The sequence below is a fragment of the Lacerta agilis genome, chromosome 9 (genome assembly GCF_009819535.1).
Source record: "Lacerta agilis isolate rLacAgi1 chromosome 9, rLacAgi1.pri, whole genome shotgun sequence".
Classification (NCBI taxonomy): Eukaryota; Metazoa; Chordata; class Lepidosauria; order Squamata; family Lacertidae; genus Lacerta; species Lacerta agilis.
In genome coordinates this window covers 21313461-21336697 of record NC_046320.1, presented here as the reverse complement: position 1 = coordinate 21336697, position 23237 = coordinate 21313461, and the positions used below count along the sequence as shown (strand labels likewise).

Genomic DNA, 23237 nt, shown 5'->3' with positions numbered 1-23237 from the left:
AACAGCTCTGCACCAGCCCCAAGCAAGGGTGGCCAACAGCCAGGCATGATGAGATGCAGCTCCACAACATCTGGCGGAGTCAATGCTTCCCCACGAGACGGAGAACTGCTTCGAGCAACTTTTCAGAAACTCTCCTAAGCTGAGGATGGTGCTTTGTCTTCCCTGCTGTTCCTTATCAGTAAAGAAATCTTGCTTGCTGGGTTAAGTCCCCCAACCCCCAGGACCAAGCCAGTAGGAACAGCGACCTGGGATGGTGTGCTGCTACACGGTCCCCACCACCATCACCTATGAGGTTGCACAATTTAACACTGGAAACCCGGGTCTTTATTTCCCACCCACCAGAATTCTTGAGGCGTCGCGCGGCCCCAGAGGGAATCATAGAGTTGGAAGAGACCACAAGGGCCATCCAGTCCAACCCCCTGCCAAGCAGGAAACACCACCAAAGCATTCCTGACAGATGGCTGTCAAGCCTCCGCTTAAAGACCTCCAAAGAAGGAGACTCCACCACACTCCTTGGCAGCAAATTCCACTGTCGGACAGCTCTTACTGTCAGGAAGTTCTTCCTAATGTTTAGGTGGAATCTTCTTTCTTGTAGTTTGAATCCATTGCTCCGTGTCCGCTTCTCTGGAGCAGCAGAAAACAACCTTTCATCCTCCTCTATATGACATCCTTTGATATATTTGAACATGGCTATCATATCACCCCTTAACCTTCTCTTCTCCAGGCTAAACATACCCAGCTCCCTAAGCCGTTCCTCATAAGGCATCGTTTCCAGGCCTTTGACCATTTTGGTTGCCCTCCTCTGGACACGTTCCAGCTTGTCAGTATCCTTCTTGAACTGTGGTGCCCAGAACTGGACACAGTATTCCAGGTGAGGTCTGACCAGAGCGGAATACAGTGGTACTATTACTTCCCTTGATCTAGATGCTATATTCCTATGGATGCAGCCCAGAATTGCATTGGCTTTTTTAGCTGCTGCACCACACTGTTGACTCATGTCAAGTTTATGGTCTACCAAGACTCCTAGATCCTTTTCACATGTACTGCTCTCAAGCCAGGTGTCACCCATCCTGTATTTGTGCCTTTCAATTTTTTTTTGCCCAAGTGTAGTACTTTACATTTATCCCTGTTAAAATTCATCTTGTTTGCTTTGGCCCAGTTCTCTAATCTGTTAAGGTCATTTTGAATTGTGATCCAGTCCTCAGGGGTATTAGCCACCCCTCCCAATTTGGTGTCATCTGCAAACTTGATCAGGATGCTCTCAAGCCCATCATCCAAGTCATTGATAAAGATGTTGAATAAGACTGGGCCCAAGACAGAAACCTGTGGCACCCCACTAGTCACTTCTCTCCAGGATGAAGAGGAGCCGTTAATGAGTACCCTTTGTGTTCGGTCAGTCAGCCAGTTACAAATCCACTGAATGGTAGCCTCGTCCAGCCCACATTTTACCAGCTTCTTTACAAGAACATCATGGGGAGGGGGTGGGTGGGAGAGAAAAGCGCCACGTGACCCAGGTGGGGTAGGTAGGTTCGCTCGCTCGCTCTCCCCAGCCCCGCCCCTTCGAGCGCAGCTTCCTCTCTTTTTCTTTCTTCTTTTTTTTGTGCAAGCGGGGATGTTTCGAACTTGCTGGTTCCAGCGCCACCAATCAGAGAGGCGAATGCGGAGCAAGGGGGGCGGGCCCGCCTCTGAGGCTTCGGTGGCGTGGCGGCGGCGTTGTTTGGTTGAGGGGTTGCGAAGGAGGAAGCGGCTATGGCGGCGGGGAAGCGCCGCCTCCGCTCTCGCCGCCGCCGCTGCTCTTCTTCCTGTTAGCGGGAGAGGACTCGGCGCCGGGAATGGCGGGCCCTGCGCGGCTCCTGCCGCTCCTCCTGCTGCTCCTCGCCGCGCCCTTCGCCACCTCGGAGCCGGAGAATGGCCAGGACCGGGGGGAGCCGCCGCCGCCGCCTCAGCAGGAGCAGCAGAAGCCGCCGCCGCCTCAGCAGCCTGCGGTACGAGGGCCGGAGCTGGCCAAGGCCGAGGTGAGGGGCGCCGGGGGTAGGTTCGAAGGGGAGCGGGCGGCTCGAGGGCCTGGAGCGAGGCTGGCCCCGACTGTTCAGAGCAACCCCCCTCCCGAAAAATACACGTGTGCGAGCACTCACACGAGACGTTCTTCGTCAGGCGCCGCCAGGGCGCGGTAAACGGAGAGCGCTCTCCGCTCCTTGGTGGAGCCCTGACGTACCTCTCGTGCCTGTGTGGGAATGGGGAGGAGGAAGAGGGAGAGATCCTGACGGGAGAAGAAGCCGACCTTCGTTTCGGACACGTGTTTGTTGGGGAGTTTCTCAGTGAACGCTTGCTTGAGCATCTGGAGGGGGGAGGGCGAGGCTTGGTGGACTTCACTTCATCAGGTGCAGAGAGTGTTATTTCTCCCCATCATGAGTTTACTCGAGGATTTCGTGGTCTTTCCTCCCGGCTGTTTGCTCCTCTTATTCCCTTCCCAGGCCTGTGTGTCTGCCTGCAGGTGCATGTATAAAATCACAATACCTTTCGACCCAACCGTTTTATAAATTTCTGAGCGCCGCCCCCCCCTTCCCCAGCTAAGGCTAGCACTTCATGCACTTGATGAACTTGGGCCTGTCCATGAAAGTTTGTGCCACAATAAATGTTCTTGCGGGCACCTCTCTGCAAGGTTTTCAGGAAGAGCTGTCTTGAAACTGGGAATATGCTACCTGCTTATTTACTGAAAAGCAGCCCTCTCTGATGGAAACTGTCTTTCATCAGCTCTGTATTGACAAAGATTGCTTGCTGTCTTTGGGGTCCTGCTGTAAGGCAAGCATGGGGGACCTTTGGCCCTCCAGATGTTGCTGAACTATAGCTCCCATCACCCTTGGCCAGTCTTGCTAGAGCTGATGGGAGTTGCAGTTCGGCAACATCTGGAGGGCCAAAGTCCCCCACCACATCTGTGCTGAGAGAATTGCGCAGGCGCAGAAGTGATTTCTGGCGCCACAGACATGCACAGATGAGATTTTCCGTGGCACGCTGTGCCAGTCTGGCCCACAGAGGATCTCTGCGTGAGTGATCTGGCCCATGCCCAGTAAGCCTTGCTGACACCTGGTCTACAACACAGGAGCCTTACCTGGCCACTTTGTTTGCTAGGAGGCTTGTTGCCCAGAGTAAGTCACACAAAGAGACAGGCAGCTGGAATGGGGGTGAGGAGAGCTGACTTTGAACCTCTCCTGAAAATCTCCATTGTCATATAAGACGTTGGAGAGGGTCTACACTGCCTTTCTCTCTGTTCCCTCTGGGTTTTAGATAGTTAACACTCACGTTTCTCTCTTACCTTATAATTTGAGAATGTCTCTATTTCTAGCAAATGCTGCTGTTCTGGTTCCACAGTATTTCTGCTTGATGTGGAAACCATGGCAGCCAGATATTTCTAACATAAATATTCCTTAAGGGCACAAAACCGTTCTGTATTTCAAAGGTAGAAAATCTGTGACCTTTCAAATTTTGTTGAACATCGGCTCCCTTTAGCCCCACCCAGAATGGGCAATGGTCAGATACAATGGCAATTGTCATTCAGCAACACCTGGAGGACTGAAGATTCTGCACCCTGCTGCACTTGAAGCAAGTTCAACTTAATGCTGTTGACTATGAGCAACAGAGTTCCCTACTTTGTGCCATCTTGGTCTTATAGTAGCAGCAGCTCACACTGGCATAGAAGCAAATTCAGGTCCTTTTATGTAAAGGTATAAGGTACCATCCTATTCTTATAACCATATAATCATAATATGCTATGGCCTCACTGTTCCCGATAACATATGCTTTTAATCTATGGTTAAATCACAATTCCTCCTAGTGAATCTCTTGCATAGATCAGGGATAAAGCATGCACTCTCTACTTAATAGAAGTTCTGCTGAGACAACGGATATTGCTTGCCTTGAGGCTTGTTCAGCTCAGAGACTTAAAATGTGGTGTCTTGTTCTGCAGGTCAAGGAGGAAGCCTCAGGCAACTTCTTCCTTGCATCTATAAGGAAAGTTGCAAGAGCTGCCATGTGCACACGAAAGCTCATACCAAGAACAAACTTAGTTGGTCTCTAAGGTGCTACTGGAATGATTTTTTTTGTTTTTGTTTTTACTGTATTTGTTGTTGGTCTTCAGGATGCTTACTTGGATCATCCACTGAGATCCTTCAGAATATAGTACTACCTAAGTTAATTCATTTTAAATAAGGTATAATACAAAGGGTACTTAGGGCCACTTTGCACTTTATACTGGAGTGTGCTTGCCACTGGTATGTTATGTGCATTCTATCAGAAACAGTATTGATACCCTTTGTAAAGGGTATTTACAAAACTATGTTGAAAAGTCGGATCTCCTATTATAACAAACAGGTTCCGTTATAAATATTAGATATTAAACAAGTTGAATAATAAAGGAGAATTGTTAAGAAACAAGAAATGGGAATAATAGTGTGTTAAAAGAAAGAAAAAGGATAAGTGGAAATGAATTGCAGCTGAGTTGATTGGAAGTCAAGCACAGGGTGAGGGGGGTGTTGAAAGGTGGTGGGGAAAACAGATGTAAGGATGCAAGGAAAGACCGGTTGAGTTTTTTCGTTTTTGTTCTTTATTTGTTGTCTTAGCTGTTGTTGTTGTTTTTCTTTAAATGAATGAGTGTCAGTTTATTTTGTTTGTAATAATGAATGAATGTTAGTCTATTTTGTTTGTAACATGCGAATGTAGTAATAGTTGTATTGATGAATAATAAAATAAAGTTTTTTTATTATATATATATATATATATATATATATATATATATATATATATATATGAAAGAAACAGTATTGATAACAGAGGTGCATCTATGGCTCTTCCAACATGGGTATTTTTAAGTCTGTCTCTGTTGACACTTTGTGCATGAGCTGCCACAAACAGTCAGGGTAGCCACAGCAAAAACAATTGCAATCTACCGTGTTTCTCCTAAAATAAGACACCGTCTTATATATTTTTTCGCTCAACAAAACACAGTATGGCTTATTTTCAGGGGATGTCTTATTTTAACCGGGTCGCATTGGTACGCTGCATAGCCACGCCTCTCCAGGCTGTTTTAATGGGAGGTACCACGTCACTGTGGCTTATTTTCGGGGTATGGCTTATTTTTGGGGAACGGCTTATATTTTGCAAATGCATAGAAATCCTGCTATGTCTTATTTTATGGCTATGTCTTATTTTAGGAGAAACAGGGTAAAGTGTGAAGCAAGCCGTACAAATATTGGTGCAGGTTCAGTTGTAAGAGTGAGTTTAATGCATTGTTTGTGTTTAGCACAGTTTGGCATCCTGGAAACTAAAGTGTTGCCAACCTGCACAATCAAGATGACAAGCCTGCCTCATTGTCCCAGACCACTGTGACTTCTTGGCAGCCTTGAGGGGTGGAGAGGTTTTGGTGAACTTTTTGTCACAAAGTAAATGGTAACAGTTCAAATTCTGTTAACATAAAACATTCCTTCTGCATTTTTTTCTATCAACAATTGATTAATAAATTCCTGAACATGTCTGGTAGGTTCTGCTTGCAGGGGATGCCATAACAATTGCTTGTGCGTTTTATTAGAACATCAGTTCATTGGTAGGTTGAGGGCAGGGTTTGAAATTAGCAGGGCGCCACATGCATTTTGTGCCTAAAGATTCTCAATTTGTGAGCATCTCAAAAAGTCTGGGTGCCATTTTTTGCACCTGGCTGACAGTCAGGGATTACTGAAATGCATGTGCTTTGAAGCCTCGAAGAATATGTTAAGGATAGACAATATGTTAAGGAGTTTAACAATAAAGAGTAGAGTGTGTTGAAAACTGAAGTACGGTACCAATATTTTTATTGTAAACACTAATTTCTTTTGTATTAACAATTTCTGCTAAAAATGTGATATTAACAATGCATCAATTATGTGAATTGTGTATTAATTCATGTTTATCAAAATAATAAATAAAAAGTGTTGCTGACCGACCCCCTCAGTGGCAACTAGCCATTCTGTTTTGGCACCCACAACCCAGGTCCCAGAAGCCATTTGGCTCCTAGCTTTTCTGTTTCAGTTTCTAACTGGCACTGTGTTAGGAACCCTGTCACAATTCCCATATAGTGCTGTAGCCATTCAATAGCTCTTGTGGCACAATTAAAACTTCTTGTTGTAAAATAGAAAATGTCATTTATTGTGTTCACTTTAATCAAGGGATTAGTAATTAGTAAAGCAGAGTACGGGTAAATTCCATCAGGCTAAAATTAGCCCTTTAATTTAATAAGGTGAGAATAGTGTGCTTAAGAGAAACCAGTAATTTAGAAGTTAAAATTGCTTGAGCAATGCAAAAATGACTCAGGAGTGATGCAAAAATGACTCACAAAAAGAAGCCGAGATTCTGTAGCTCCACACTGTATGTGACTTAATGTAATGCAGCTTCAACACGATGCAACTTACCTTTTTGGAAAATACGGATACGGAGTCCAAGCAAGCCATAAGTATCTACAAATCCAGTTTTCCGTGTTACTCCTGATTTTCACCTTTCCTTGATGGTTGTGTCATCCATCAGTGACAAAGGGCTGGCAGGGTGAAACATTTTCTACATACCTACTACCTGATCTTTATTTTTTTTTAAAGAAAAGAGAGCTTTACAGTTTAACATTTCATGCATATTATGGGTGAAAACTAGGCAACTTAAATTTTACCTTGAGTTCTCTGCATTTCAGATGGCTAGTGCTTCTGAGTTTGAGCAATAGGATAGGACTTGGACTTGATGGATCTGTTAGATTCAGAGTGTATGGGGTCACTATCTTGATCTTACCTTCAGTGGAATTTGAAAATTTCCCTTGTAATATCTGATAAGGGATGTTGTTTTAGAATCTCCTGACACTAAAGAAATTCCACTTTCCACAGTTGTCCGTACAATCCAAGTACCCGCTTTATCAGAGGTAATATGGGTGATTCAGAAGGTTACAATGAAGTACGGTATAGTAATTCATAAAGTAAATACTGTAGTATGGCAAATCTGGGCTTGCCAAAGTGGTTGAAAAGTTGTACATGGGATGAGTTTTGCATAGACGTAAACAGAAATCTTTCCAGGGTGACTGCAACCTAAGGTTTGTAATAATGGGGACAGATGGCCCCTCAGGGTAAAATACCACAAATATGTGATCAGCAGAATGTAGATGACTCAAAGTCTGAAGTGCAAAATATGAAGCTACTTCAGGTAGCTTGCAATGATAAATTATAATTGAGTGATTAAAACATTAAATATTAACAGGTATGCTAGGGCACAGAAAATATGCTGAAGTGGTTAGACGTCTTGAGGTCAAATTTGAAGTGATCTTTGTGTACTTATGTATGTGAAGCAGGATACAAAAAGTGGTATGAAGTGCTCTTAAGTTTCTCACCCAAAATTAGTCCGTAAATGAACAGTTGTCTTGTAATGCAACACAATGTCTACTGGACCACACTGTTCTGATCTGTTGGTGGCTACAAGAGATTTAGCTATGTATGGTCTTTACTTCTCCTTCTCACACATGTGTTAACTTGATGTCACATTTCAGCCATTTAAATGGCATTATTTAAAACTATTTGGTAACTGTGATTGTTGCCACAGTAGTATGGAGGTGTTGATAATTGTAGCAGGAGTATGTTTTGACATCACTTAAGGGATCATCAAGTCTGATGCAATTAAGAAGGTTGCAGTTCAATTAGGAAGACCTGGCCATTTTTTCATTTAGTCCTGAAGATCACTGAATATCTAGTACAGCTACAGTGGAAATTCATAATCTACCTCTGTTATGACTATTTTTAGGCCTGCATTATTTAATCCCTGCTGCACTATAGAACCCAATGCCACGCAAATAGGCAGAGAGATTTCTTACCCATATCTTCCATTCCAGGCTATCTGGAGGAAAGTTGGCATGCAAATATGACAAATCAGCAAACTGGTATTAGATTCAGATAGGTAGCTGTGTTGGTCTGATGCAGTCGAAATAATAATAATAAAAAACTGTCCAGTATCACCTTAGAGACCAACTAAGTTTGTTCTGGGTATAAGCTTTCATGTGCATGCACACTTCTTCAGATACCTGAACCTGTATCTGAAGAAGTGTGCATGCACACAAAAGCTTATACCCAGAACAAACTTAGTTGGTCTCTAAGGTGCTACTGGACAGTTTTTATTATTATTATTTTGTCAGCAAACCAGTAAGCAGAGACGTGAAACATTAGTAGTAGTGTGTTCTAATGTATGTAAAATCTATCTGTCTATGGGCATCTCTTCAACTGCAGTCTCTTGTCATGAGGAACAGAAGAAATGTTTTTCTTTACAATTCTGTTAACTATTCAAATTGATAAAAAGTTAAGACCAACACATTAACCTTCAAATTTCCACTGAAGAAATTACTGCAATCGGGGAAATGGCTATTCTTCTGGTACATAATGGTAGCCCTGCAACTCATCTCTCAGCTGGTGTAATTGACATCAGTATATCAACATTTCATTCTCAGGTTCAAGTTTGTTGATAGTCTCAAGTGGCCCTACCCTATGGAAGAGACATTTTAGTAGGGTAGGAGAGCTGAAAATAATGCCAGAATATTTCACATCTGGGAACCAATGTTGCCCTTGGGTTTCAGATAGTACATGGGTAGACAAGTCTAAAAAGCCTCGGACACAAATTTTCACAGCGCTCTAGTGGCTATGGTGGCTCATTTACCAGAAACAAATTAGAAAATTCTTTCTAGTAGCACCTTAGAGACCAACTGAGTTTGTTCTTGGTATGAGCTTTCGTGTGCATGCACACTTCTTCAGATACCAGAAGTAATGTATTTAGCATTAACTCTGGAAATGTATACTTGATTCTGACCAAACTATGCCTCATAGGTTTCCAGGTGTGAATTCCCCCCCCCCAGCTCTCCTACCCCACTGTATAGAGAAGGCTTCAAAATGCTTTGTTGTGCAGCAGAATGAATTATTTTAATTACTGATAAGTGCATATACTTTGAGAAGTCCTGTATCTGTATCCACATATGACAGGCTAAACATGCACTGTACTTGAATAGCAAAATTGCAGAGTTTAACTTTACACAAATCATTTGCCAGAATACTGGGAATCATGGGCAGCTGAAGATTTAAACACTAGTGTAATTATTAACTTCAACTCTTTTCCCCTTGTTTGTTTCTGAAAAACTATTCCTTAGTATAATATGTACCCCAAAAAATCATGATTAAGCAGCTGAATGGCATAAGTTTGTTAATAGAAGACAAAGTTTGCGGCAAGTAGCAAGATATGAAAACGTATTGAAGTAAAATGTACAGGCATTCACCCTAACATGTGATGGATTAAATTGAGGCCAAGAGCATGCAGGCAAACCTTTTCCCCACCATCCTCAGGTGCTTTCTCTGTGATAATCATGCAAATATCTGAAAAGTTCTGAAGGGTTTTTAAAACGACATTGAGTGAATGCTCTTAGAGACTGTCTTTGTGATCAGAAATCCTGATAAGCCAGATTTCCTAGTCTTTTGAAAGTTTCTAAGTGTATTGACCTGATTTCCCACTGCACTTACTATGCCCTGGGACTTTATGGTGAAGGGCAGCTAAGAAATCAAATAAATAACAGCACTTGGCACACCCAAGGTTATTTGGGGTGTGGCTTACCTGCAGGTCTCTGTTCCCGGTTTAACCCAATGCAAGTTTAGTTAAATTCCTGACCGCAGCTAGTGCAATAAGGAAATCTATAGAATAGATGGATTTCGGTGAGAGAAATAAAAAAATTTCTTTCCCTCCCCCAGAAAGGACCTACTCCAGTGGCTCCAGTCCATTCTGTTAGTGAAGACTCCATGGATAAGACTAACCTGGGATTTATCCATGCATTTGTGGCTGCGATATCGGTCATCATCGTCTCTGAACTTGGCGACAAAACTTTCTTCATTGCAGCCATCATGGCAATGCGTTACAACCGGTTAACAGTGCTCGCTGGGGCTATGCTTGCCCTGGGGTTGATGACATGTTTATCAGGTGGGTGCTGTAGTTTCTCTGTCCTGGAACATATGTAGGAAAGCTGCAAACAGCGACACATGTCTGTGGAGAAGACAGCCAGGCCTTGCTTTTGTGTCTTCTGTCCTACAAAAGAATTTCCCCTTCCCCTGCTGCCTCTGAAAATGTGCCCCAGATAATTAGAGGAAGCTCCAGAACAGCATCATATGCGGCAATAGGAACTGAAGTGGGGATGGGGGGGGGGGCTCTGCCTGTATCCAGTTTGCAAAATGGGATCTTCCCCTGGATCTGACTGACTCTCATGAATGGAAGGAATCCTTTCATTTGTGGAACAGGGGACACAAATCCACCTCATTTTGTTTTTGCTGACGTGTTCTATTTAACTAAAATGATTCCAGTGTTACTGTCAGCTATTGTGTGAGTTAAAGTTTCTTGGGTAGCAAGGATGGGAAATATTTCTGACCAAGGAATTGGACAGCTGCTACAACCACTCACATAAGACATTTAATCAAATTCACCAAGGCAACTTCTTATATTAATGGGTTGAAAAATAGATTGTGAACATGAAGAAAGCAACTCGTAAGTACTGCCTTGCTAGACAGTGGTTCATGCCTTATGTTTTGCATCAAATCTGGCAGAAAGATGGCAAGTTAGCTGCTCTAGAATGGAAAATTGATTGTAGTTTTAATGATGCAGTATGTTGTATCTTTTGGTGTTAGCTGCCCTGCGCTCCTTTTTGGGAGTGTGGGGTACACATCTGACCAAATAAATTAAGAGCTCCCTGAATTAGTAGACAATCTAATTTTCTGTTAACCAGCTTGCAACCTGAATTGGGTTTAGGGAATGAGCAGCGTCGACTTCACAGGTAGCCTGAAATGTTTTTGTTTTTTCCACTCCTAGTTTTATTTGGCTATGCCACCACAGTAATCCCCCGAGTATACACCTACTACGTGTCAACAGCACTCTTTGCAATTTTCGGCATCCGAATGCTCCGGGAAGGCTTGAAGATGGGCGCAGATGAGGGTCAGGAAGAGCTGGAGGAAGTTCAAGCAGAACTCAAAAAGAAGGATGAAGAAGTAAGTTGAAGTATATAGAGCAGGGGTCAGCAAACTTTTTTAGGAGGGGGCTGGTCCACTGTCCCTCAGACCTTGGGGAGGGCGGACCCACCCCTCCCAAAAGTACCCCCACTCCTGAAAGCCCCCCCCACCACCAATGGCACTCATGCCACAGCTGCCGCCGCCGCCTCATCTTCAGCAGTGTTGGCGTCCTCTGTCTCGGCGGGGCGCACAGCCCATGCCGCTGGTCTGGATGGCAGAGGCACCCTCTGCGCTGCTGCTGCTTGCTTCCCACTTGGTCGCTTCCGCCCACTCGGCCGCCTCAGTGGGAAGGAAGGGGCGGCAACCAGATGCGCCTGTGGCTTTTGATTGGCTGCAGGAGCTTCCTGCAGCCAATCAGAAGCTACACCAGTGTTGCTGCCTGCCCAGCGGCACCTGCGACTTTTGATTGGCTGCAGCAGCTTCCTGCAGCCAATCAGAAGCCATGCCGGGCCACGGGAGTCAGTCTCCGCACGGTGAGGCCTCCATGCCGCGCCTGTTTAGCGCGGGGACTGACCGAGTGGATGGCAGGGTCCGCAAAGTTCGTGGGGCAGATTAATGAGCCTGGTGGGCCATATCCGGCCCACGGGCCTTAGTTTGCTGACCTCTGATATAGAGCAGGGGTCAGCAAACTTACCGCACCTCGGGCCGGTGTCTCCAGCGCCGATCGTATGGAGGACAGGGGAGCGCGCGTCCATACGTGTGCGCGCACGCTATTTCCGGCGCACTTCCGGGTCGAAGGACCACGGTAAATAGTTTGTGCGCATGTGCACGGGCCTCCTCCGACCCAGATGTGCACCGGAAATAACACTTGTGCATGTGCTCAAGCTATTTCTGGTGCTCCTCCGACCCGGAAGTGGGCAGCCGTGCAGCACAGCGCCGGTAAGAGCGGGCGGCAGGGGTCGTCGTGGGCTGGATAAACAAGTCCCTTGGGCCTTATCCAGCCCACAGACCTTAGTTTGGGGACCCCTGATATAGAGCATGTGTATACTCTACAGAGTATCTTGGTGAAATCAGGAAGTCTAGGGAAAGTAGCCAGATATTTAGCTACACCTGTTCCCAAATGGAATTGATACGCCAGATTAGCTGCTTCCACAGCTCTTGCATGATGTAGCAAAATATATCCTCTGCCTCCTGCAGTGTGTTGAACAGCTGACTAAAACAGAGTTGTGCTATAAGAGTAAGAGAAGAAAAACTCCTGGATACAAATTTCAATAAGAAAGAAATTGAAGTGTAGAAGATGTTTTAACTGAGATAGTTCTACTAACCTCTGTAGGTTGTAGTCTGTTCTTAGTTTTGGTGGTGAGATCCTCTCCAGGTAGAACCTATTAGTAGGTTACTGTGCTATATATTGTACAGTCCTTCAATGGTTACTTCTGGCTCGGTTTCAATACAGTTTTTGCATTCTAAGAGCCAGGAGTTTTGTTAAGTTGTTTAGATAACCTCTTCCCATTTCAGGATATTTTCATTATTATTTGTATTGTTGGTATATAAGTGCAGAACCTCAAACAGTAAACATTATCAGAATTGTTGTGCTTTTTTAATCATTTCTGAAATCGCTAGTACAAAATAGATTTGGCATTCTGCTTTAGCTCTCATTTTAAACTCAGATTACCATCTCAGAATGGTCATAGGAGAACTATAGAGGTTCTGACTTAAGTGTTAATATTTATTCACCCAAATTGCTAATATATATTAGTCACTAGGCCTTTCCAATAGATTATGAGTGAACTGAATTGACTAGTCAGTCTTTGTGATAAATGCTGCCATCTGAGTTATATGTAAAATTTGTTAGTGTTCTGATAATTGATGTATGTGCGACACTTATAAATAGGAGTGAGTTATTTCGTATTATTTTCTAACATCCACCTTTTGCTTCTAGCTCCAGAGAACAAAACTATTAAATGGACCTGGAGATGTGGAAACGGGAACAGGCCCTGCTATACCTCAAAGAAAATGGCTGCACTTTATCTCTCCAATTTTTGTGCAAGCTTTTACTTTAACATTCTTAGCCGAATGGGGCGACCGCTCTCAGTTAACCACAATAGTTCTTGCAGCAAGAGAGGTGAGTGAAATGCATAAGATGTATCTAATCAAAGATCAACATTCTCAAGAACTAATAATAGAAGCATAGAATTGTAGATTTGGAAGGGACCCCAGGGGTCATCTAGTCCAACCCCCTGCACTGCATCTCAATTAAAGCATCCATGACAGATGGGCCCCCCAACCTCTGCTTAAAAATCTCCCAAGTTCATCACCTCTTGTGAAGTCTCTTCTACTGTCTAACAGCTCTTATTGCCAGAAAATTCTTCCTGAAGTTTAGCTGGAATCTCCTTTCTTGTACAGTAATAGCTCTGCAAACATCCGCCTTGTCTAGCAATCCATTCCAGCGAACGTCAGTGGCAAACCTGGAAGTACCGGAATGGGTTACTTCCGGGTTTGCCGCATGCGCAGAAGTGCTAAATCACGCAGAAGTGCAAACTGCTTTGTGCACATGCACAAATGCGGCGCTTTGCCCTGTGTCCTTTTTGGCTAGCGGTCAGGGCTCTGGAAAGGATCTTGGCCGCAAAACGAGGTACGACTGTAACTTGAATCCATTGGTTTGGCACCAGGTTGGGGGAGGCTGTCTTCGAGAACTTGTTTTAGTGTGGAAAAAACTGCTAAGCTTATTAAATAAGATACATTTGGAAGGGCATCAGGGAGCAGAATCTGGTAGACTGAACAGGTGAAAATGTCTCGCTGCATATTGTGGCTGCATGAATTTGCTCAAGAGAAAGCATCCCTAAAACTGTTCAAAGTGTGGACTGCCACACCTGCTGCTCAGTAAAGTCATTCAGGAGTTGCAGCAGTAGCACATGGCTTATAGAGAAGGAGCACAGTGATGAAGGTTTGCCTGTGGGATTTGTTCTGTGTGCTGCTTCTCTTCATTAAACCAGAGGAGAAGGGGTACTTAGGCAAATGCCCATTGCATCCTGTAGCCATTATTGCATCTCAGGTGAAGGCCTTGCAGTAGTAGGTGTCAAGGCTGGCTTGCCCTCTAGAATCAAAGGAGCATGTGCCCAGCCAGGGAGCCTATGTGTGATAGAAGTATTCTATATGCAAGGGCAGGCTGTGTGTGTGTGTGTGTGTGTGTGTGTGTGTGTGTATCATGGGGTCAAAAGTTGTCCAAAGACTAAATACTGCAATCCAAGATTGATTTTAGACAGTAGCCTCTGAAACAGTCATTATATATGCCACATTCCAGTCATGGATGTAGCCCAAAGTTGGTCTGGACACCCTGTACAGATTCATCCTCTCTCTCATGGGACACACAAAGGCACACAGCTCCCCTCCTCTGCTGATCTGTGCAAATCAGCTGAGGAGGAAGGCTAACACTCTAGCTACCTTTTTCTTTTTCTTTTTGCTTCCACCACCAAAATTGGTAGGAGTTCATGGGACCAGAGAGAGAGAAGAAATGCCTGGGTGCTGTATCAGGCCCCTAAACTGGGGGTGAGCCACCACTGCTTAAGCATTATCATGATTCTATCCTTAAAACAGAAGTGGGTATTTAAATGAGTTGGAAAAAACAATTCTCATTTAATGAGGGGGTGAGTGTTATATTGGCAGTAACTGGAAATGGTCACACTTTTTTTTTTTTTTTTTGCTTTTATCGCAGGAAACAGCTGCCCAATAAAATCACCCTGGTCATTAACCCCAACTTTTGAAGTGGTTGACAATCTTCTCTTAATGTGGCTTTGTCTGATCAAGCCCTTAGAATGCATTAATACCTCCTTGATAAGGTGCTGTAGAGAGCTGTAGCTTTTAAACTGCATTGAAAGTTGACTGTGTGTATTTGTACAGGATCCCTATGGTGTGGCAGTAGGTGGAACAGTTGGCCATAGCTTATGTACTGGCCTAGCGGTGATTGGAGGAAGAATGATAGCACAAAAAATATCTGTTCGGACTGGTAAGTAAGCCCTTGATTGGAAGCTGATTTGCCTAATAATTGCAAACTGAGACAAAGCGAGTAGAATTTCAAACTTGGATTAATTAGGGGCTGAAAGTAGTGAGAGGGGTGTGTTGAATGCATGTAATGAGTTACTATGTTCAACTTACATTTGGGCTAGAGGGCTGCATCAAAACAACTTTTTTTCCTGCATGAACACTCAAGACAGCCATAGTCATGTTTGTGCTCATAGGTACCAGAGGAGAATATGCAGCCTGCATGCTGCTGATACTATAATTTTAGTGTCTGCACCTTTTAAAAAAAATAAAAATTGTTACTTGAATGGTGTTACAGATTCTAATAAGTTTACACCAGCAGCTGCTTCAAATATGATCTGGATGGGCCTTCTCCCTTTTAAGAAGTTTGTGTTAAATGGCTCCTCACAAAATAGTGGCAGTTTCCATTATGCAAGTACAGAGTGGCAGCTACAGGGAGATAGAGCCATGTAACATTAGCCATACAATAATACTTTTATTAAGTGGCCATTGGTTTAATTTCTAAAAAGACAAGGCTATAAAACCCAAACTGAGTTGGGTAGGGCCAAATTTCCCATTCTCTAGAAGCTCACAGGCTGTGTGAGGAACTTTTCACCAGTTCCACCTTGATGTTAGGGCATCAGCTGCCCTACTTCTTTGTCATGTTTACTGCCCACTAGAAAAAAGTGTGTTCACTTTTCAAGAAAATGAAAGCTGCACTGTCAGAAGTCAGTTTCTCCTGTCTGCTGGTTTTGCTCCCTGGTGTGAGCCCAAAGGCTTGTCTTTAAGAACATGACGATGCTTCATGTAAACCACATCATGGGTACTTCCAATTGTGAGCAAGTGTGCTGGTCTGCATACAAGCATGCTTGTGACTTCTTGAGTCTGAACACACTTGAAATGTGTGTGCAGGGCGTCCCTTGGCTGAGGGCATTAAAGAGACGAACTTGTCACAAATCTGCAAGAGCCAGAAACAGCTTAATGGGTGCATTAGTGCTTTAAGGCAAATGGGTGCTGTAAGTTGTTTATGGGATGAAAGAGAGCCCTGAGATACAGTGAACTTTGTCCTTCTGATCTAATCACCATCTTTTCTCTCTCTCTCTCTCTTACAGTGACAATCATAGGAGGCATTGTTTTCTTAGCATTTGCATTTTCTGCACTATTTATAAGCCCAGATGCTGGTTTTTAACAAGAGATTTCCCCCTTTCCTTGAAAGAGCAAGAATTAGGAGCAACAAACCTACCCTTGTATTCCTGTATATAGTGTACAGCTATTAGTCAAACAAGCACTGAAGATGGGATGCTGTAACTTTTATAGTAACATTTAGTTTGGTATACTTTGTGGACACAATCTGTGCTGGAGAACATGCATAGTCTACATATTTGGGACACAAATAATATGTTTGCTTACTGTAGCTGACTCAGGTAAACTGAGATCCACCTTCTGAAATTTTATGAGGTTTGCTACTTCATCTGCGGATCACCACTAGCCATTGCTGAAAGATCCCCATTCTGGACGAATTGCTGCTGCCTATGGCTTGCAGTTATGCCTTACCAAGTGTCTAGTACAAAGTATTGGGGAGAACCTTTTGCCTCCGACCTTGCAGCCCAAGTACACCGTTCCATAATCGATAATGAATACCAGGAAATCTGAAATCTGCGCTTAGGACTAACTTGCTTCCTCAAGGATTTGTGAATTCAGCTTGTAACTGAATTGTAGAAAATCAGAATATTTTGGTATCAAGTATGCTGATTCAGAATTCAAATGTATTCAAGTACACAATCTAGCCAGATAGTAACCAAATAAAATTCCTTTTTTTTGGTATTTATACTAAATTCACTGCTTTTTCAGATTAAAGTACTTACTAAGGTGTTAATTGTTTTTCTTTTAGAAATTAAAAAGGTAAACAGGGAGAACATGAATAAATTTAGGTGTCTTCTGTTTTAGAAATGTAGTTGCTTTGACTGCTTAGCTTAATTCACAGGAAGTTATTGTGTAGTATTTCTACTCGGTTTGGGGGGCATTTTTATCCTACAGGCAAGCATTTTGGCTACATTCAGTGTCTAGTCTGGACAAATATTTCTGTGATTCCTTGTGGTTGCTACTGTGTTTAAATCATTCAGTCATTTCTATAATGATTCTTAAGCTGATCGTTTGAGGAGTTTCAGTCGTCTAATACTGTGTCTTTGACAGACTGCTGTGAAGACAATATAAGTATCTCTGGGTACTGAGTAAATGCAATAGTTCTCCATACTTCATATATAATCATCATGTCTAGAATAGTAAACTCGTGCTTATATATGAAGTATGAGGAAACTATTGCAGAATTAGGAAACAAAGCATCATCCAGAGGTAGTCTTAGCCCTTAAATGAGAGAGGTTCAAGCACACGTTTTACATCAGCTAGCTAGAAGACCAGATGAAATAGCCAAAGACTTAAGAATTACTGTAAGTAATATTTTATCAGGATGGAAAGATTACTTGAAACAATAAACTGTATAAAGGTGACTTGATTATTCTTGTTTCTATTCCTATGGTTCTCCAAACCTGTACAGAAATTTAGCCCATGGGCCAAAAGCATTAAATTTTAAGAATAGCTGCCTGCTCTTTCTATTCCGTGGATGGCAACCTTTTTCATTCTAGTGGCAGCATTCTCTTGAGGTGTGTCCTAGTTCAGTGACACATTCCTGGCAGAAGCTCTCAAGAAGTGGCTAGTGTGGGCACCTCTCTGTCTTAAGTGGGAAGTACCTCACTCAGACTATTAAGTACAGCTGCTGTTCCTGAATAAAAGTTTTTGCTGCTTCAAGGACAGAATTGATGTCTAAAACAATCAGACTCAGTTGTATGCACTTTGAAATTGCTGCACCCTCCAGATGATGGATTCCAACTTGTAAAAGTCCCAGCTGGGATGACAGCAACACCCAGAGGACCACAGTCTCCCTACACTTTACCTAGGACAAAGACTTAGCTGCAATTTGCAATGCAGCCACTGTTGCTAGTTTTGAACATGAGGGTCTGCTAGATCAGAGGTTTAACCTGGCCATTCCATTTATTTGAGTGATGGCAGACAGGAACCCTTTGCTTTGCTGATTTTTACCTGCAGTGTACAGCCACAGTGGCACGTTTGATGTATTCAGAGGCATGCATTTTAACTTTCCATGGAGTGTCAATGAGATGCCTCTTGGTCTGTGAACTAAATAATGGCATCCTAGAATGTAACACTGGAGTTCAAACTCTTGGGAGGACGGGGTTGTCAGGAGACATGCAAAAAGGACGCCAGCATGATTGTGGACAAGATTCCACAAAAGAAGGAAGTCTGAAAGCCATTTGTTTATATTATCAAAACATATTGTTGGACTTTTGGTTTTAACTGGAAAAGCCTCAAAACCAGTTTAGCACTTGTGTCCAGCTGAAAGCTCCAAACCTAACACATACTTCATTTAGTTTGTTTGAAATGCATCCCCTACAAAGGATTTTTAAAATGCCACAGAACATTGAGAAGCAACTTCATCTTTAGGAACTATTTTTGTTCATTCCTAAATGAAGATTGTGGGCATTCTAAAACACTTCCATGAGCATATCTGGATATATTGGAAGAGGCTTAAATTAGAAAATGCTGCCTAGAAGTAGCTTGAGTGCTAGGCAGACTGAACTGGAGCTGCTCTGCTCTAGTCCAAGGGGTGTCAAATATTTGGCCCTCCAGATACTGCTTGACTATAACTCCCGCTATCCTTGGTCATTGGCCGTGCTTGCTGTTGCTGATGAGAGTTGTAGTTCTACAACATCTTGCAGGTAAAAGATTCCCCACCATGTACTAGTTCAAACAGGCTGGCAGGGCCACTAGATTCACTGAAGGCACAGAATCGCCAAACCCACAGTATTTGATGCCTCTTGTACCCCATATTGACGCCAGCCCTTATTTGGAGCTGCTGTTATTGAGGGAAAGTTGCGCCAGACAGAACAATACCAAAAAAAGGCAGCAGCCAAGACATAAAAATGAATTCAAACCAGGACCTTAAGGCTACAAGAAGCAGAAATTTCAAATGTTATATTTATTCAGTTAAAAACTGACACTTTGTAATGGTCACATGAACACTAGGGAACCATATCTACATTTTCCTGAAGTTAGATCATGAAAATTGCACAGGTTGTTCTACATATACAAATCTAATGCCATTTTTTTAATGCAAAACCAAGACAATGTGAAATCAACACTGAAAAGTATCCAATTAGACAATTTTAAAAATAAATACTCCTTTTAAGAATAAAAAACACTTTCAAAGCAGCTGTATCTTTAAGAACATCCCTCCCCCCCTCCCAAAGTCTTCCCTAGATTTTGATTGTCTACTAGTGCAGCACCTCTCGGTCAGAGCTGGGATCTGTAGATCAGGCAACACAGTATTTTGTTCATACACAGTGTTTTGTTTTGCTTGTGTGTGTGTTACTGGTAGATACAATATCTTTAAGCAATATAGCCTATCATGCTGCTGGCAACACCCATGCAGATGAAAAAGCATGAAGCATAGCAACACTGACTGTAAAGTACTTGTTTATTAAAAGACAGAGGAATGTAGTGTTAAAAAAATATATATTGACAAATAAACTACCCAGTTTCATAAACAACCAAATTAAAATTTAAAAAATCTTATTTCGACGCTTGTCTCATTTATTTATGAGCCATTCAACATTCATTTTCAGACAACTCTATATACTTCGGTTCATTAAAAAATGTCTCCAACGCTTTTTACTGGTAAGGGGGAGAAAGGAAAGAAAAAGAAAAACTTTCCCTCCCTTTGAAATCAAAGCTGCTCCTGCCAAGCCGCTCTTCCCACTGCATACAATGTTTCAGCAAGAAATTTCCAATGGAGACGATCTATGCATTTGACACACATGCAGACAACACATGACACCATAACGTTAAAAAAAAAAACCCCACACAAAAAAACCTGTTCTCTCTAAAAATACAAACTATTCTATAATTGTGACTGAAGCAGTCTACTGAAGGCCACATCTGTAAACCCTCTACACATTTTAATCCTAAGGACCACTTAGAATCATTTTAAAGGCTCTAACAAGCCTCCTGTTGATATCTCTCTAACAATTGTGCAACATTATTTTAATTTTTTTTTTAAAAAAAACAGCTCTTCAAAGAGCTTTAAGTGTGTAGATTTATCCGTTTCCCACAAAACCAACCAGTATCAGATTCCTGCATAAGCTTGTGTTCAGAGTCTCAAAGGATCACCATATTGAGAAACATTTTCCAGCAATGCCTCTTTTTGACAATAGTCTACATTCCGATTCCTTTGGACACCCCCCCCCCATTGTGAACAGTTCCATTGCCTAAAAATAATAAACTGTATTCCGAATGAGGTCCCCCCACCCCCCTCAATAAAGTGCTTTCATCTGCACACGTCTTTCTACCCTAATTCAATAGGATACTCAAGTATGAAACAAGGGCGACCCACCTTGGAGAGGATAAGAGCATGGCACTTCAGAGAAACAAAACAGATTTGACTTGCCGGTCTTTCAAGGTCCAACAACATATACACATTTTGGAGCTGCTCTTTTGGCCAGAACAGTGCAAAGGCCAGTGACAACATTCCTCCCCCTGCTCAAAACTGTTGTTACCCTTCCTATTGGGAACCCCAGGGGCTTACTGATCATATATGGCCTTAAGCATCTAACTGAATTAGGACGACCAACAACTTTGTACTTGTTAATCTGGTTGTTGGGTCATTTTTGTTGTCAGTTGGCAGCAGGCAAGCAGCCTACAGAAGTTTTGTGATACAGTACACTGGACCCCCAGCCAGTAAACTTCTAGGTAAAGGTAATGGAAGGCATATGGAGGGTTCTGACTATAATCTTTTAATATGTGTACAAATATAGTATATATATTAAATATAATATAAAAATATTTATACAATTCCCTCTAGAGACCCATTTTTCAAATCGTCTTCCCTCACCCCTCCCCCAATGTAAGCAACCCTAAACTGCATTTTCTCTTTTTCAGCAGCACTCTGTCATACTTAAGTGCTGGTTATGGTGTGGTTGTGTTAGCACTAGTTCATTAGTGCAACATTTCACTTACCAATCCCCATGCCCATGCACCCTTTTTCCCAAGCAGAGACATTTGGCCACATTGAATTCAAGAAGGCAGAGCATTCAGTCCTACAGCAACTACTGGGATAAGACCAGCCTTGCAGAAGCAGCATTAGCACGAGCCATCTCCCTGTTATTTAAGTGGGAAATGATATTGAACATTTCTAAGTAGCCAGCAACACCAGGGGAAAATAGCAACGTGGCTGATACAAATCCTTCCCTCAAGGTTTTCGTTTCTGGCCTCTTTCAGTTAAGACTGCACAAGGTGTGGTAGTTAAGTACTGTTTTTCAAAACTTCAGCCATCATTTTCCAGTTTCTCACCATTTCTCCGCTACCTAACTTTCACAGCAACCTCCCAGAATGCTCATTACAGAAACCTCACATCTACCATGAGCTGCATTTCCCTCAAGGAACAGTCAAAAGGAGGTTGATATCAAATAAAAAAGTCCAGTGATTATGCTCTGCACTCCCAGTAACTTCATATACAAAAGCCTTGCTGTCCTGTTCTGTAAGCACAATGAAAGCTCTCCTGGTTTTCTCATTCAGTGCTATTATTGTTGTTTCTGTTGCAAATAGCTTAAAACCGAAGAGGATGCCTATTCACTAAAACAATGCCATTAAAGCATGGACCTTTGATCAACACAGCCTAATTTGGAATTACAAGCAGCATTGGTATGGCAAGACAAAAGCTATCTGCAATTAAGTTAATGCGACTACTTTCCCACATTTCTTTGAGACTAGTTTAGGGAATGCCATAAAGTCCCTTTAAAGAATATAGCTAGGTGATTTCCTAGACAAGTGACCTACCGGTTTCCAGTCGCTGCCAAGAGGGAACAGAAACTAGTCCAATTCTTTGGTTCTTTATTTCTTAAAACTTTGACTCCTGTTACTATGGTTCTACTGTTAGACTACTGATTGTGGTGTGTGACGGGAGGATCATGCAAGACTATGGCAATGAAAAAGACTCTTTAAGAGTTAGTCTCAAAGATAAAATTCTGCTATCATTTGCTACTATGGTGTTGGCTTTGCTAACCCAGCATTACATTCTTAGCATCTCGCCATACTTTGGTTACATTAATAAAGCTCCTCTATAATACTCCATCTTTCTTGACTCTGATATTCCTTCATAACAATCAGATTCTTCTTCTTTGAACTAACCAATCTATCTTTGTATTAAAACATATTTTGTTCTGCAGATGTGGATTTTAAATCTAGTACCATAAAATCTACTCAGTGTTTACTTTTAAAACTGTACAGAATTTCAGTTGAATCTTTTTATTAACTTTTTAAAAGTGAACTTGCCATCTGAAGTCTTAGTGCATCAATATCCCTTTTGGAAGCTGTGGCCCTCATTATCTTTTATCTATTTTCCTGTTAAATTTCAGTAAATTTGAATTTGAGCCACTTTACAAAGTGATTGTACTTGATTACTATGCAATTCTGTTTTGCTATAATTTAAAAGAACTTAATTTCTTGGTAAATGAATACTTCAAAAACATGATGTGTATCCCATGGTTAATGGTTAAGAAAGGGTGTGCCAAAATTCAGAACTTCATACCCCAATTTATATGATTCTCTGTCCCTCTCTCTCTCTATATATATACGGTATATATACAAATACAGTGCAGAAACAGCTATGAAGGATGCTTTGTTAACAATGTACTAAGACTTCAAAAATGGCCACAAATTCAAGATAATGTAATTAGAGATGTTTAACACTATCACCTGAATCAAAATCAAGGCACTATGGGTTTTTTTGTTTTTGTTTTTTCAAATGACCCTGAATCATTTCTGATTAAATGGAGGTCAAAATGTTCAAAGAAGAATAAAAAGATTCCAACAAATTCTGAGAAGTCGTATTTCTCACCACAGAGGTTAAAAAGTGCCTACAATTATTAAATTCAAATATATTTTTCTGTGCAAATTACTCCTATATTTGAGACATTCTTGAAAATTACTTTCATATTTTTAAACCTTATTTTTTTTTACATAAATATTTCCAACTATGTATTATATCAAAAGATAGCTTTGGGGGAGTAAAATTCCAAACCATCCACAATAGAGCAGTGCAAATTCCTATTTTTTCCCAAAGAAAAAAATTTG

The 23237-nt window shown here is 42.1% G+C and overlaps 1 protein-coding gene across 1 annotated transcript; it reads left to right on the top strand.

Annotated features, from left to right (window-relative positions):
- Positions 1–1793: 1793 nt before the first annotated feature.
- Positions 1794–17542, top strand: TMEM165 (transmembrane protein 165). The gene is made up of 6 exons (XM_033159911.1): positions 1794–2015; positions 9777–10002; positions 10882–11057; positions 12958–13140; positions 14916–15021; positions 16148–17542. Exons 1-6 carry the CDS (start codon positions 1833–1835, stop codon positions 16222–16224), a joined length of 951 nt encoding a protein of 316 aa, XP_033015802.1. The 5' UTR covers positions 1794–1832; the 3' UTR covers positions 16225–17542.
- The last annotated feature ends 5695 nt before the right edge of the window (positions 17543–23237 follow it).